This window comes from Bacillus rossius, chromosome 2, assembly GCF_032445375.1.
Source record: "Bacillus rossius redtenbacheri isolate Brsri chromosome 2, Brsri_v3, whole genome shotgun sequence".
NCBI lineage: Eukaryota > Metazoa > Arthropoda > Insecta > Phasmatodea > Bacillidae > Bacillus > Bacillus rossius.
The window spans coordinates 129,671,273-129,687,404 of NC_086331.1; the positions used below are offsets into that span (position 1 = coordinate 129,671,273).

A 16,132-nucleotide genomic window follows, 5' to 3' on the forward strand; every position below is an offset into this window, starting at 1 on the left:
GGGGTTTGAGAAGTTTCTCGACAGTTAAATGTTCATTTTACTGGATCTAGCTCATTGGTCATTTTACTAAACCACTCTACTAATCATTTTTGTATACACATGGCGATTGTACTAACATACTCTGCACTCTACTAAATTAATCTGACTAATGTAAACTCCTGGCAAATTGTTAAGAAAAAAATGCTTACAAATCACTAAAATAAATTAAAAATTAACAACTGAAAATGAAGTTAAAAAAGCTATGTGGAATTGAAATGTATATATCTATATTCAATAATATATCAACCGCCTATTTAACCTTTTACTAGCGCCTTTAGTTCGGTAATCGCCGCGAATTTCATTGAGATTTTAGGATTGCCAGGTGTTGTGTTATCTGGTAGTATTGGTACCAATAAACAAGTACGATTTAACTTATTTTTGTTTGTTGTGCAGAGTTTTATCGATCACGTTACGAGTTAGTTTAGTTTCCAAAATTTTGAGTTTCTTATAAGCCTAACCTATCAATAGTTTTTTTCTTACACATTTTGGGTTATAATGACGCGTATATACTGAGTTCAATTTAACTGCAAACATATATGGTATGGTGAATTAGTATTTTTAATGGATATCAATAAAAAGGAAGTATTGTTAAAAAGTTCTTTGACACTGCAAGAAACATTTACCAAAGGACCGTTTCATATTTCGATTGTTTATAAGAATTTTTCAGTATACGAATGCGATGCAGTGGAAAACGCGATGGTACCTATTTCCAAATGGTTTGCGAAGAGAGGTAGGAGTCGGTGTTTGTTAAGCAGCATAGTTCAATTACGTGCATTTATTTCGTATGTATTATGGTGTTTGATGTTACTTAATGTTCAAAATGATAACTCCTTGTAGTTAGATGAAGGGTGAAATGATGTCTGGAGGAGCGTATCACGCGAGTGAACAAGGGTCAGAAGTTGTAAGTGGCGATAGTGCGAATCAAGTTAGAAACCCGTTACTGTGTTTCATTTGCGATGATTACTATTCAGAGCCATGCCTACTGAATTGCTACCATACATTCTGTTCAAGATGCCTACGTGGAAGAGACGTAGAAGGAAAAATAACCTGCCCTCTTTGTGGGTGAGTGACCCACTGCAGTGTGATCTTACGGTTCATGACTTAAATTTTTTTAATCTATTTTGTGTAACAGTTCGTTTCCATTGTGTTTTTACTTTTACATAGTAACTAATAATGTGAATCTTGTATTGATTAAATAATTATAGGTATATTTTCATTTTGCCTAGTTTGTTATTGCAGTATGCTTAGTTTATGTACTTTGAGAAAATTATAAACATGAAAAATTAATATTGATTTCTTTATTATTATTATAATAGCTGCAATTTGTTACAGAAGTGCCCTGTGCCAAGCATTCTCCCTACTTTCCCCGCACTCTTCTTCTGAACTGATCCACACTCCCTGCCGACACACTCTCCTCCTCCAGCCTGTTCCATTCCCCTACCGTCCTCACGACCATCGCATTCTTTCCCCTTTCTGTTCTCCACCTCTCTTTGAAAATCTTCCTAGTATTTTCCTTCCTACTTCTAGGCATTCCCATTTTGACTCGTCTCCCCAGCTCTCCCCATCCTCCCACTCCACTCAGCACTTGTTACATCTTGACCAGTCTCTTCTTCTGTCTTCCGTCCTTTAAGCTCTCCCATCTCATTCCTATCGTCATCTCGGTGGTACTGCACTCCCCCTTCCCTTCTCTGTCCATTCTCCTCCACTTGCCCTTCACCCATCTAGCTGCTCTCCTCTGCACCCCCTCCAGCTTTCTCTCAAGTACTGCCGTGTATGGGTCCCACACTGCTGCGGCATACTCCAGCATGGGGCGGACCATGGTTTTATAGGCCGTATCACGCAAGATGCTGCTTCCACCCCTGAGCACTCGTCCCAGCATGCCCAGAGCCAGTCTGCTCTTCTTGACTACCTTGTCCACCTGCTCCCCCCACCCCAGGTTACATTGCAGCACCACCCCTAGATATTTATAACTGGTGGCCTGACTTATCACGTCTCCCCTCCAGCGATATTCCCTCCTGACAATCTTCCTCTTCCTGGTAAACCTGACCACTTTTGTCTTACCCACATTTATTTTCATGCCATTATTTTCCACCCACTCTTCTAGCCTTTTCAAATCTTATAGCCCATTCCTCTCAGCATCCATGTATACTACGCAGTCATCTGCAAATAGGCCTATGGTTACCTTTATATAGCCAGTGCTATAATTGAGTGTTTCTGTACAGAAGAAAAGAAACTAGCTAATTGCCTACACTTTTTAGTTCTCTTACATTTGTGGTGGTCATTTTGAGACAGGAGACCAAGTTGGTTATATTTCAATAATTTGTAGAACATTTATAGATGGAATGGTGTATTCACATCAATATATTTGTTAATTATGTGTCCGTAAATGTTTTGGTACTAACTGAGATATTATTAATATAAATAGTTATGTATGTAAACAATTGCAATTATTATGACAGGTTAATTTATTTTGCCTGGGCAGTAATGCAGGCATTGCCATGCGTCAGTCCCTACTGTGCTTTTTTTTGATTGTCTGGTTTTCACACTTGTGATTGGACTTCCGCCCGATGGCAAGGAGTCGTCCTACTCACCCAATTTCTTATGCTCTCAAACAGCTTGCCTCAGTAATGACAGGAACCTTGAAATAAAACCTGTCAGGAAGCTACAGCTATCAAGTGAAGTAACAAAGATATTTGCTGCGATTGTGGCATGAAATCCATTAAAAGCGAGGAAAAAAAAAAATTGATTTTGAAATCACGCAAAGTAAAAAAATATATTCAGCTATTTCAGCTACCAACCGCCACATAGCTTATTACCTATCCCCAAAACACTTCCAGACACGTTAGCCATGCTTATAAAAAATATGACGGTACAAAACTGACAAATCCTCTTTGAGCGACCATAAATTTCTGTTCTTCCAAGCTAATGATGCTTTTACTTAGCAATCAACACACCCTACTGAATGGTACGTGAACAACAAATACAATTAGTTGATTACCGTCCCCATCCCACTATGTGGGCTAGAAATACTTCTTAAAGTACAGACAACACAAATCTGCAATGGAATTTGAATAGAATGGAATTGAATGGAATAGAATTTTAAATTATTAAATGCAAGTTACATAAAATAATCCCTGTTTAAGTTGTGATCACATAGCCAACCTTAAAACACTGTATCAAACAGTTTTCATATTTAATTAATCACTATACTTAACACTTCTACCAAAACAGAAACACGTACCGAGTTAACACGGTGCTAATGAAGTATGTATGTGAATAGAGCACTTTAACTGTACCTAAGCTTTTTGAAGGTAATAAAAGTCTCACAATTGTACACTCTTGTCTTCATACAACCATCAAAATATACGGCAGATTTCTCTAGAAAGTCTGAAAATGAAATTAAAGAGGTTTGTGAAAGTTTATGGAACTTTATTCTAAAGACATTCAGCCTGAGTTTAAAGACGAAGTGTGCTCTTCAAACTTCATCTCACAATTAGAAGACAATGCCAGAAAAAAAAATATATTCCCTCATATTCAGCCTGAGTTTAAAGACTAAGTGTGCTCTTCAAACTTCATCTCACAATTAGAAGACAATGCCAGGAAAAAAAATATATTCCCTCAGAGAAATCATTTGAATTGATTTTTGGTAATATGGCTCAATCAATATTTCCGAATGTAACGACAGCATTGCAAATATACAAAAGTCTGGTGATTACAAAACCAACTAGCAAACAAAGCTTTTCAAAGTTGAGTGTACACAGAATTTCATTTCGGGGGTGGGAGGGAGGATAGAACCCTTTGCCCACTGTTTGCTCCCAAATTCGTTCAATTTTTTGATGGGAATGGTAGATTGATTTTTTAGGATTTCTGGGAGGGGGTATATTCTCCTTTGCATATTCCACTGATGTCTGGTAAGCCAAGGAATGTTTTTAACCAGGTGTATTCTTTGGATCTGGAAGATGTTAAGGTAGCAATGAAAATATGTGATGGATGTAGGCAAAGCTTATCATAAGAGTTTGAAATATATTGAACCCAACCGACTAGACTAATATCAGTTTAGCTTAATGCCATGGTGCAGTAAGGTGACTGTATTTATATGAAGTCTGAATTATTTTACACAAATCAAAAAAGTAAAAACAAATCTTGAATAAACATTTACTAGCCCTTAGAATGTAAAGATTGAAATATCAGCAAATATACAAGAAGGATAGGAAATGATAAACCAATTAAAATATTTCAAAAATTGTAATTTTGAGCACTGCTTATAGGTAGTCCTTTAATTTATCAAAACAATGTTTTTAAATTGCTATTGGATTGTAAGAAACTCACTATTTCACAGGACCATAAAATTGAGGGAAATTTTGAGGTAAAAGCCATTACTAATTAGAGAAATATTGATTGGAAAATTATTTACATAGCTGTTACAAAAATAATATATTGAATATAATAATTTTACTTAAATATTTACTCATTATCAACTTGGTAAAACACACAATTTTTGCAGACTTCAAGGCCATTTTCCACTGCTAAGTTTCCTACAGTATCATGCCATCAGGATCAAGTATACAGTATTTTTCAACATACTAAATTAAAACAGCAAGCATTATGTACCTACCACAGGATCAATATACACAGGATCATGCCACCAGGATCAAATTCACAGGATGTGGATATTACATTTAACAACAAAACTTCAATAAACGTTGAACACTCGCATATGTCGGAGCAAGTACATTTACGCTGTGAGCAGCATATGATGGAGATGTTCATGATCATCTAGAACCTTTGACAAAACACAAATTCAGCAAGGTAACAAACATAATGAGGAATTTTCCGACCATACAGGGGTACATTCTGACTCGCATCATGCTACACTCCCAGAAACATAAGCCATGCTTACATCTGATAAAAGAATACAGTACGAAACTGACAAATCCTCTATGAAAGGCCATAAATTTCTTCTCCCAGCTAATTAATGCTTTCACTTAGCATCAACACACCAAATGATACGTGAACAGCAAATTCAATTTAACGTTTCTTGCATTCATTCTGAACCATTCTGAACTTGTCTGCAGGTTGCCATGTCATGGGTCAGAATACTTCTTATAATACAAACAACACACATCTGCAATAATGTAAAACATTTTACAATTTTAATTAATCAATTGCAAGTAAACTAAAATAATCTTACTTTATACTGATAATCACATACACATTGGTAAAACAACATAATGTTAGCCATCACAAAAACAATGAAAATTATTACAAGTTGAAGTGCCCCGGATTTAAAAATACGAGGGCGGCCTAAAAAAAGTCGACTGAGAGCGCACTGCTATTTGTAGGTGTAGCAGAGAGTTCTTCCACTAGATGGGTTAGTAGATACCTTCACTAAACAGCTGCCCAGATGGCATCAGTTTGTTGGTTAACGTTTGATTGTAGTATTGTTTTATTTTTACTGTTCTTGTGTTCTTCCTGCGAAGTCGTTATGGCAGATTGAAAAGAACAAAGAGTTTGTTTAAAATTTTGTATCCTACTTGAAAATCGGCAACGGAAGCTTACTAAATGCTTCAACAACCATTCATGTAGGATGCTATGAGCCACACATAAGTTTTTGAGTGTTTTGGACGCTTTAAATATGGTGAGATGAGTGTTGAAGACAATGCTCGTTCTGGGTGCCTTTCAACATTTTGAAACAATGCAAATGTTGAAAAAATCCACCAAAAAATCGAGGATCGTTGTTTCATGATTGACAAAATTTCAGAAGAGACAGGAGTGAATTGGAGCTCGTGCCAGGAGATTTTGACTGAGGATTTGCAAATGAGATGAATTGCTGCTAAATAATTTTTTCCTCTCCTCAAACAGGATCAAAAAAACATTTGATTGAAATTGAGCCAGGACTTGAAAAAGAGATTGAAAGCGATCCAAACTCTTTTTGACCAGTCATCACAGGTGATGAGAGTAGGTGTTAAGGGTATGACCTGCTGGGTAGCTGATAACGTAAGTGCCCGACCCCGGTCTTAGGGGTATCCTCCATGAGACAGTGCCCAACCACTGGGTCGGGAGAAGTACAGGGTGCATGACAGAGTAAAATGTATTAAAGTGCAAAGCCAGTGTCTCATCAAATCATAAACACAGAACAACTTGAAATAATAAACGATTTAATTGTTAAGTTAGTTTGAATCATATGAACTCTGTTAAATATTGATGCAAGGCAATGTTTACCACACAAAAATATTTCTAAATTTTTTTACAATTATTTATCATTAGATTTATATAAACTCTGTAAATTACCGCACTTAGAACTTGCTGTTGAAGTGCCATGCTAAGAGGAATCTTTTAAAGTATGAGCCCAAACCAGATGGAATAGGCTTTGCAGGCTGTAAAGGATGGGATGTCTATCAAAATGGCTTAGGAAAGACATGGTGTTCTGAGGAACACACTTTCTGATAAAGTAAAGGTTGAGGTACTAGTAGGTAGGAAAATGGGACCCAATGTTCTGACCAAGGCACTGTCCAGATTATTCACGAAAACATAAAGAAACAAAGTTTGCTTCTTCTAAATTAATTTCCTTTCAAATGGTGCTGAAATATCAGACAAAACAAGTTATTCTTTATTGCTTTTCATTCCCAAGGACTCTTTCTATGCACGGTACAGGACTCTGTTCTCGGAATGACAACGAAATGAATCATGTTGGTTTTGTTTTGGATTTTTACATTTTTTTATTGCTGTCAAAGAATTCTAATTACAAATTTCCATAACGGTTTCCTGATTGGCATTGCCTGGATCACACAGCGTGGAAATTCACCCTTCATTACATACTTAATTTTTGAGCCATTGCCCCTCTGCAACTTTTCGGTACCAGGACTGAAAAATGACGGATTCCTTCTTTACCAAGAAGGACTTGCCTACGTAATATATCTAATAACCAATCACAGACCATCAGTAAAACTAAATTCAAATTGCAAGAAACTTAAAACTTAATATAATGAAAACTTCCCAAGATTCCTTGTGGTGTTTGTCCATGGAATTTGTTAGTTCTTGTTCCCACACTGTTACTGTTATTGTATTGATGTATACTTAACTGACAAAATTATTGCATCATCCTGTTTTAAGACAAACAACAATGGCTAATGACTAATATGCCAAAAGTACGTGAAAACATTAACTATCAAATAAAATAATTTAAAAAAAATACTAGAAAATTATGTTAGGCTACCTCTTAACCTAGTCTACATGATGAAATGGGTAAAAATTACTTACGGCCTTTTCGGCCACTCCGGGTTGTTACGGATGTTACATTCAGCTCATTTAAGTGTAATAGATTTAAATTGAATAAAATTTTATTAATTGTAAAGCACACAAATTAGGTCTTATTGTTTTATCTGCCTTGTGGCACAATTTTATTACCCCAAGAACCTCTGGTTTTTAAAAAATGGGACTGAATGTATTGTCACGGATGTTACGTCATTTGTGAACTCAGTTGGAAGGTCACTAAGCAAACATGAAAAATTCAGGCCCATGACCAAAACCAAGGCTTTGTTTGGTATATGGGGTCAATGCACACAGAATTAAGTTTCAGAAATCACAGTAAAATGTTTTAATGTTTACTTGCAAAAAAATTAAAAAATAATTTTTTATTGTCACGGATGTTACAAGTGACACAACATTTACTTTTTTGCATAACAGTGATAATTAAATTACTTCACTTTCCTTTTACATATGACACGATCACAGCTCAACAATCCTGGATTTTAATATTTTAACACTAGAATTAATTACCAAAATTTGCCCTAGATATCTCAATAGTCATGCTAAAAAAACAATAAATTTGACTATGCTAACATTTTATGGATACAAAATATATTATGTCTGTACTATAGAGTTTTCAAAAGCTGTCACTAAAATAAAATCTTTTAAACGTTTATATCAATGTCAAATTTGTACACTTCTCTTGATCCAACTGTCTTCATAATTGGTGTTGGCAAAATACATTTAACTTGCTTGAAATGTATTATTTTTTCATCCTCCGTAGACACTGTAAATGTTTTTGAACTGTTTCCAAACTGTTTTAAAAAAAATCAACTGTTACATCATCAGATTCTTCTGTAATGCCAGTCTGTAATACTGCAATATATTTGTGTTTTATTTGGGCTTTACCTTTACCAATAATGTCAACTTCAACAAATGAACCAGCCTGGATCTTATTTTGGTTTTGATGCTTTAGTCTGAGGGGCTACATTGGTTTTAGAGGAAGTGTCTTCGCTGCAAGTAGTCTGAAGTGGCATCAAGACATCAAAGTTTGACTCTGAATCAACAACGTAACCTTCAGAGTCTGACGAGTAAACATCACTGCATTTCCAGCGACGTTGGCTATTTAGCTGTGCTAAGTTTGGAAATCCAACTCTTATTTCTTCGACAGCAGATGTTGAGGTTAACGCATAATATATGTGACAACTGTCAGCTTTCTTGATATGGTGGAATTTTCTGATTCCTGGTATTTGATGCACTTTCTCCCACCTTTTATTTAGGATACTGCTTAAGTCATCTACTTCTTCCTTGCTCACATACAAAACTTGTGTTGATTTACAATGATCCTTTGAAACACGAAATAAATCTTCTGCACTCCGAGTATAAACCTGTCTAGCTTTCATTGCTGTCCAAACTGTACGCTTGAGATTTCCACCAATTGCATCAATTACCTCCTTTCCATGGCCTGCGGCAAAATAGTTACATTGGACAGAGTCAACATTTAAATCATCTGCTAAGTGACACACATTAAAAACTGTGTATTTGCTCTTAAATTGTGATGATCAATTATCAGAAAAGATGTGTAAGTGAGTTAGCACATCAGGATTTTCATTCTGAAAGTGTTTGACTATTCACTGAAGGAAGATGCAAGCAGACTGCTTTGAATGACTATCGTCACTGACCACTGCATAAGAATATGTCGCCTCAAGGAACCACAAGCAACAGGTAAAAATTGTAACTTGAGAGTGATGCCAGTGAGCAGATTGAGCTTCATCTTGAGAGATGAGGCTGTAATTTTCAGCAAAATCTACCTGCATTACAGCTTCACCATGCCTCAATTTTTTCTTCAGTTCATCAAAATACCTAGCTTGCTGGTTTTGTACAAAAACATGTTTGGCAGTGACTCATTTAAATCCCTTATTATTGTGCTTAAACTTAATGTTTTCTCTTCTATGTGCATCTCTCCATCAGATTTCACCCACCCTTTCCATTTTACATTCTCTGAAAGGTCACAACTGATTTTCAAGAAGCCCTGAATGTTGCAATGGCATTATGCAAATCTCTAAGTTGACATCGCAACACATTTTCTCGATAAGTACCTTGGATGAAGTTTTCACATTACTTGATATTTCATCTTCAACAATCAAATATGGTTTCACTGCCTCAATTAAGAAACCAAAGTTTGCATGTTTAACACACACATACATTATGGGGGTTTCACTGACAGGCCTTACATGTTTTGGTCGGAGCTCATAAAACTTGGAAAGGGACACTTATGTTTGGATATTTTTGTGTGAACAGTTGATAAGCTTCTGCAATATTCATGATGAGAAAACGTATCTGTTTCTTTTCCTTTTTGTCTGTTGCTACATCTTTTATGGTCACACAGTCCCTTTTCCTTGGGGCTTGCCAAGTAGGTAATATCATTAGAGTCATAAAACTCTTGAATTTCTTGCAAATCCTCCTTTAGGTATGAGCGAGGTCCTGGCAAAGCCATCTTCTTAACAACGATATCAGATGGATTATCAAAAGTATCCTTTACTAACTGTCTGACAACAGCCTTCTTCTTTGATGGACTGTAAGGTAAATTTTGTCTTACCTTGTGTACTGCTTTTCGAAGTGTACTTGTTGAAGCATATGATCCTAGCACAGTTTCTGGAGAATTGTGCTTATTTGAGCCTCCAGTTTTTTTCTTCCTCCAGGCCTGAACTCTGAGCCTAGTCTTTTCTCTATTAAGTTTTTTTAATTTTTCATCCTTCTGAAATTTTTCTTTTGCCTTTTGCCTGTTGAGCTGATTTCTTTTCCTGTCTTTTTGATGGTATTCTGCATCTTCTTTCAATTTTGCCCTAAGTTTCGCCATTCGCTGGGCTGAAGTTGTAGGTGCCATAATCTGTAACATTCACCATTATTCACATTCTACTTGTACCTGTTGAAAAATATTTAATTATGAACCCATTTCATTCCCCTTTCTTTCCATAACTAAGTTAAAGGTAGATAAAGGCTAGCCAAATATAAAAGTAAGTTGTCAGAATGTTCTATTTAGCATATGCTTCTACAAAAAAAAACAACACCCGCTTAAGTAAGCATATGGGCCTTTGTTCTTCAGTTTCTCAAGAATCCTATTTACAGAACCTTTTAAAAATTCATTTTAAAATACATAAAATATAATTGTAACTATTCTTGACATTTGTTATTCAAAGGTCATTAACTGGCTATCATTATAGGTTATGATTACAAAAAAAACTTCCTTGAACATACTGCATACTACATGCATGATGATGTAACATCCGTGACATGTAACATCCGTGACAACTAGTTTTCAGAAACTATTACTAATATCAAAACTTTGTGATAGTAGGATGTTAGATAATGTTTAACATGTCAACTCCACCAGGTTTTTACAAAAAAAAAATATACAAGTTGTAAAAAACCTTTTGGTATTTATTGTCACGGATGTTACATATGCATGTGGCTACAATTGTTTACAAATAAATAATTTATTTACTTACATTAACTGCGGAATTTTACAGGATATGACAGACAAAACATAATCACAACTTTCCAGCCATGGAAATTGGAGGGAAACAATAGCAGATTGGTTACAGAGGTGCAAACTTATTGTCAAAAAATTGCAATCATTAGGGCTATGAAAAACTTAACAGAAAAAGAACTTACTAGACACATTGGAAAGAAAAAATAACATTTAAAAATGCATAATTAATTAAATTTGGAGTTTTTTTATTTATTCGACTGCAATTAATAAATGTTTCTGAAGGGGAAAAAAAATTCTTACTTTTCCTCTTTCAAGCCGGAGTTGCTGTTTTATCAAAGTTTGTTCAAACAAATCATCTTAAATGCATTTGGATGTCAATAATAACCTTCGGTGCTAAATTAACTCATTGCTGGTTTGAATGACCATTTCAATCATAAAGATTGTAGACAACAAATCTTTTGGTGTATTTGGACTAGCAAATTTGTTACATTCCAGGTTGGCTCGGCAAGGCAACCCGGAATAATAACAAATACACGTGAACACTGTTAAGTTAAAGTTTCGTTTACATTTGAAAAAAAAGAATTTCCTGTTACAAGTACATTGTTTCTTTCCAACTGCCGCCGGTGTGACCGCACCTCTGGCCGACCGGACGACAACTACTGCTACTGAACGAAGACCGACTAGACTGAACTCACACCACGCAGTTACCGTCCCTTTACAAGCCAAAACAAAGGGAGGCACCCCCGTGGGCCAACTGACCAATCACATTATTTGCTGAAAAATAACTGGCATGGGGAGACACATCACGCCACATCAAGGTTCGCCCTGATTGGCTGGCGAGACTGCGCCCAGCGAAAGTTCCAGTTTCTCGGTGCGCAGTTACACGTCCACGTGCTGGGATTTTCCAACGACGCACTTTCTTGACCTGCTGGCGACAGTGTGTCGCGCCCATGTCCTTTCTTTCTTTTCAGTCTTTCTAGACTGTTCTCGAAAACTACCCAATTATCCATGCTATACTTTAAAAGATATAAAAAACATAAATAATACACACTTTAATTTTCAATTATGAAGTAAACAAATAATAAAACATTACAAAACATAACTTAAATTAGTAATAATCACCAACAAAATATTAAAAGTAAAAATAATTATAAAAATATTCACAAAAACAGTAAACCTAAAATAGTCTTATTTAAACGTGAAGAACAGTAGGGGGCGGGAATTCTGCAGTGTTGCAATTGATAAAAGTTTTGGTTGTTAAAGCTAGAACACAATTGCTCTCAACTTCCATATACTGGGCGTTGACCAATTTCAGGGCATAAATTTAATGGTAGCAGGAAATTCCAAAACAGTAAATTTTTGTTGAGGACAAACAAAACCCTGTAAAGTTACAGGCATGAACAGAAGCACACAAATTTAAATTTGGCGGGCTTCAGGGGGTTACTTCACTGGCAGAGAGGATGTGCTACCGCAGTGCAGATGTATTCAAACAAGCGGACAATGAGCTGGGCTTGGACATTAAGAGTTGGTCAGATGCACCAGCAACCAGCAGTCTGGTGTGCAGCACAGTGGATGGTTGGCTGTGGTAAGTTCACACGTTTGACTTTAGCGATTAGCACAGTGTTGACTGTTAGCGAGTTCGCAATAGCGCGGCAGTCTTTACATTCAGAAATATGGTCGTATGTTAATGGAGTGTGAGCCGGTGAAAAGAAAAAAATTGCAGCAGGATCAGTGGGCATTTACCAAGGGCACTTTCACAACAGATGTGTACTGAATATGAAAACTATTGTAGGGCTTAACCAGCAACTGGCTGGAACTAGGAGTTCTATACCATGAAGGATGATGTGCACCAAACTGTGTATGGCAAAATCTTAGCCTGGCTCGTTGCCTGCTTTTTGTGGAGCGTTTGAACATCATTGTGCTGCGATACTGCGTCCTCTTAGCCAGTGGAATGGTCCCCTGAATTCTGCCAGATTACAATTGGCATGCTACATACTGTTACTTTACCGGTTTTGGTTTCGGGAAATACATTCCTTAAAAAACATAGCTGGTTTTAATGTTTTACACTTAGATTTACGGGTATAGTTCACCTACCTCAGTAAAATAGAATTCATATTTCTAGCTGTTACGAAATTGTGAGATACCTACCTTTGCTGACATGATAAATACCCAGTTGCGGTTGCCGTAAATTTACCACGCTTGTGTGACAAGCGTCTCAGGGTTCCATCCCAAGCCCTTGTTTGACTAATAAGTGAATAGTAAGTCCGTTTTTCAGTTGTGGGGTCCCTTTGTAATCTAGCAAGTCCTGTAGCTTTGAGTTTGTGTGTAGACAACTAGGTGAAGCTAAACCTTAACTTTCCTTTTTTCAATTGACTTTTGTACCTATATGACAATTTTGACACAACATTTGGACCTAGACAGTGTTTAGAGCTGCATTAAGACTTTATGAAAAAATTACTTTATATAAACAAACTACTTTGAGTTTAGATTAAAATATTCATAATATTACATGTCACCTCAAAAAAAGTATTTGTACACCCCCTCAACTGTTATTTAAAAAATATAGGGCTTAATCCTTTTTTTGCCCTATAAAGTCAACATTTCCGTTAGAAAAGTGCATTTGTTTATTGTTAAAAGTCGATATTAGTAAATCTTAATTTTTAAGTCTTGGTCTCAAATGCCATGCTGGTAATTTCCTTTTTATGGCATTACTTGGCTTTAAGGGCTTTTTCTGTAAATTATACATAATACCTATCTTGCATTTGTTTTTCTGTCACAAATATTTTCAATAGATATTCGTCAAGTGCAATATAAGGGATTTTAAAAGTTGTGAAAGTCATTGTAATTATTATTACTTGTGCAACTTTTTACACCTATTTTTTTATACTTGGTAAATATCCATTCGAAAATATTTGAGATAGAACAACAAATGCAAGAAAGGTACATGGTGTTAATATTTACAGAATTAGCTTTCAAAGCAAGTAATTCCATAAAAATGAAATTATTAACATGGTGTGTGACAAGCCTTAAATATAAGAAATTAAATACATTCTAAACCATTCTCCTTCAGGAGATTCAGAAATACGCTTAGTTATTATTGATGCAAACTTGTGCCTTTTATTCTCCTAAGGGTGGAAATTTTAGTAAGAAAAATATCAGCTTTATTACAATATTGTTGCAGATTATGCATGCAACATCGTACATCTCTCCTTGTAGTGTTTTTTGAGATATTCTTTGCTTGATAAAATCCAACTTTATTCCTTTTACACCCCTGAAGGGTAAATATTTGGTAAAAATTAATAGACCCATTTTTTAAGTTGGCCTTAGACCTTACTAAAAAAAATTGTAATCAAAATCTATGAGATATTTTTGCGTGATGTCAGATTAAGCAATAAAAGATAAATTAATTTTTCTTAACATATTGAAATAGTTCTTAATGTGTTGTAATGTTTTCTGTAGTGCTTTTGAAACATTTTCCTATATACAGAAATTTATCCTTGACAATTTAATATTACAGCCGTACTATTGGAGGTTTCAAAGTAGGTCACTTTTTTCACCAAGTCACTTAATTTTTAAAAAGTCACCTTTGGTCTCAAAATTTCTATTGAAGCCACTTTCATAACTTTTTTTCCAGTTAGAAAATTTCTGCCTACTACATTAATGTAATATATATATATATATATATATATATATATATATATATATATATATAATTTTCAATAATTTGTTTATTTGGAGAAAAATGTAAAACAGACACTATATCCACCTGTCTTTTATCTATCTAATCAATTGACATAATTTCTTGTCAAACCATGATTTTTCTTGATTGCTGTGGTATTAAAAAAATTGAAGCTGTTCTCTAATTTAGTTGTAACCTGATATTTACATTATTTTAACAAGCATTTCATTAAAATTATTGTGTGATACTTGTGACGATACTCACGCGATACACACTTGCTTCCTTTTAATAATTGCTTGATTTTGTGATGCTCAAATCACTCAGGTGTTATAGATAGGTAAGGTGAATTGGTCACATTGGTATGTGCAAATAAATCAAAATCCTCTATTGAGTTGTAGTTTTGCTAATGTGAACATATTTAAAACCAATTACTGGTTGTTTCTGAAAGTTGTCCATATAACTTAGTATTTGCTTTATTTGACCATGAAAATGAAAATGTTTTGCACAAAACCTCAGTTACTACCAATGACCAAAGAACTTTTGGCTCGCAGTGCACATAGCGGTTACCAGACCCACTTATGAAACCAAAACAAGGATTAATGTATGGGAAATGAGAAATATAATTAGAAACAAATATAGAAAGGGTTTCAGAGGAAATGAAGAAAAATTTGCTGAAAGAAAGAGCATCAATTGCAACGGATTAAGCAGAGATTAAGTGTTTGGGAAAAGAGGAATAAGAAAGAATGAGCACCGCAGAAAAAAATAGTTTAAAGAGGAAAGTGTAAGGTTAGAAAGGCTGTTTCTCGGAAGAACTAACATGGACAAAACAGGAGTAGTCCAAGCTATGTTTGAGATTGTGCATTATGTAAGAAAAGATGCTGAAGACAGTATTTAGCATCTCCAATAAAAAAAAAGGAAAATCAAAATTTATTACAGATAATTTTTCTACATGGTTTAATTAAGATCAATTTAATTAAAATGACGACTTTGTGGTAACTAGTTCTGATGTTTTGTTGTGTAGTAATGATCATTTTTTCATTTGTAATTATGAGAAGCAAACTCATTGTTGTTTGAAGAAACTGTGAAATTAATCTAACAATCCTTTGAAATGTCAGTAGAAAGTTGCTATGACTGTTTAAAGTAGACAATTTAATTCAGAAATATTTAATTCTTCTAATTTAAACTCCTAAAGTAATTTTTTGATTTATTTTTTTAAATTAGTATATGTATGATTAAAGTTTTATTCATGTTTATTTTATCTTAATTAGGATTATAACGCTGCTAAAAAAGGAATTTAATAACATCATTATATTAGAAAAAATTAGGTAAATGTTAGACTTTATTGTTACCCTCTTGTTTCAGGGTTTGTTTATGTAATATATTCCTTCCTATTCATGAATTTGTTTTCTGTAATATTTGTTGCATAAGTTTGTCAATATTTTTGAAAGACAATCCCTTTGTTAATTATTTATGTTTACATGTTAGCTTTTGCAATTAAATAATTGGAAGTTATGTCACTTTTGGAAACTAGTACGTAACTTTTCTTTATTTTAGGGTAAGTAAACTACTTTTAACCTGCTAATGTGTGTTCTGACCGGGTTGTGTCCTTGCTTTCAAACTGATAGAATGTGTACATTATGTTATAGAGGTATTAATATTTTATTGAAATTAAT

At 34.8% G+C, this 16,132-nt stretch overlaps 1 protein-coding gene across 3 annotated transcripts in view; it reads left to right on the top strand.

The window, feature by feature from the left end:
* Nucleotides 1-372: 372 nt before the first annotated feature.
* LOC134529828 (RING finger protein 207-like) overlaps nt 373-16,132 on the top strand; it is a 60,582-nt gene continuing 44,822 nt past the window's right edge. For 2 of the 3 annotated variants that reach the window (XM_063364317.1, XM_063364318.1), the window contains exon 1: nt 373-1,101. In XM_063364317.1, coding sequence (XP_063220387.1) covers nt 881-1,101 — 221 coding nt within the window. In that variant the 5' untranslated portion in view covers nt 373-880. The remainder of the gene's footprint in view (nt 1,102-16,132) is intronic. The other variant, XM_063364319.1, reaches the window with a different exon arrangement.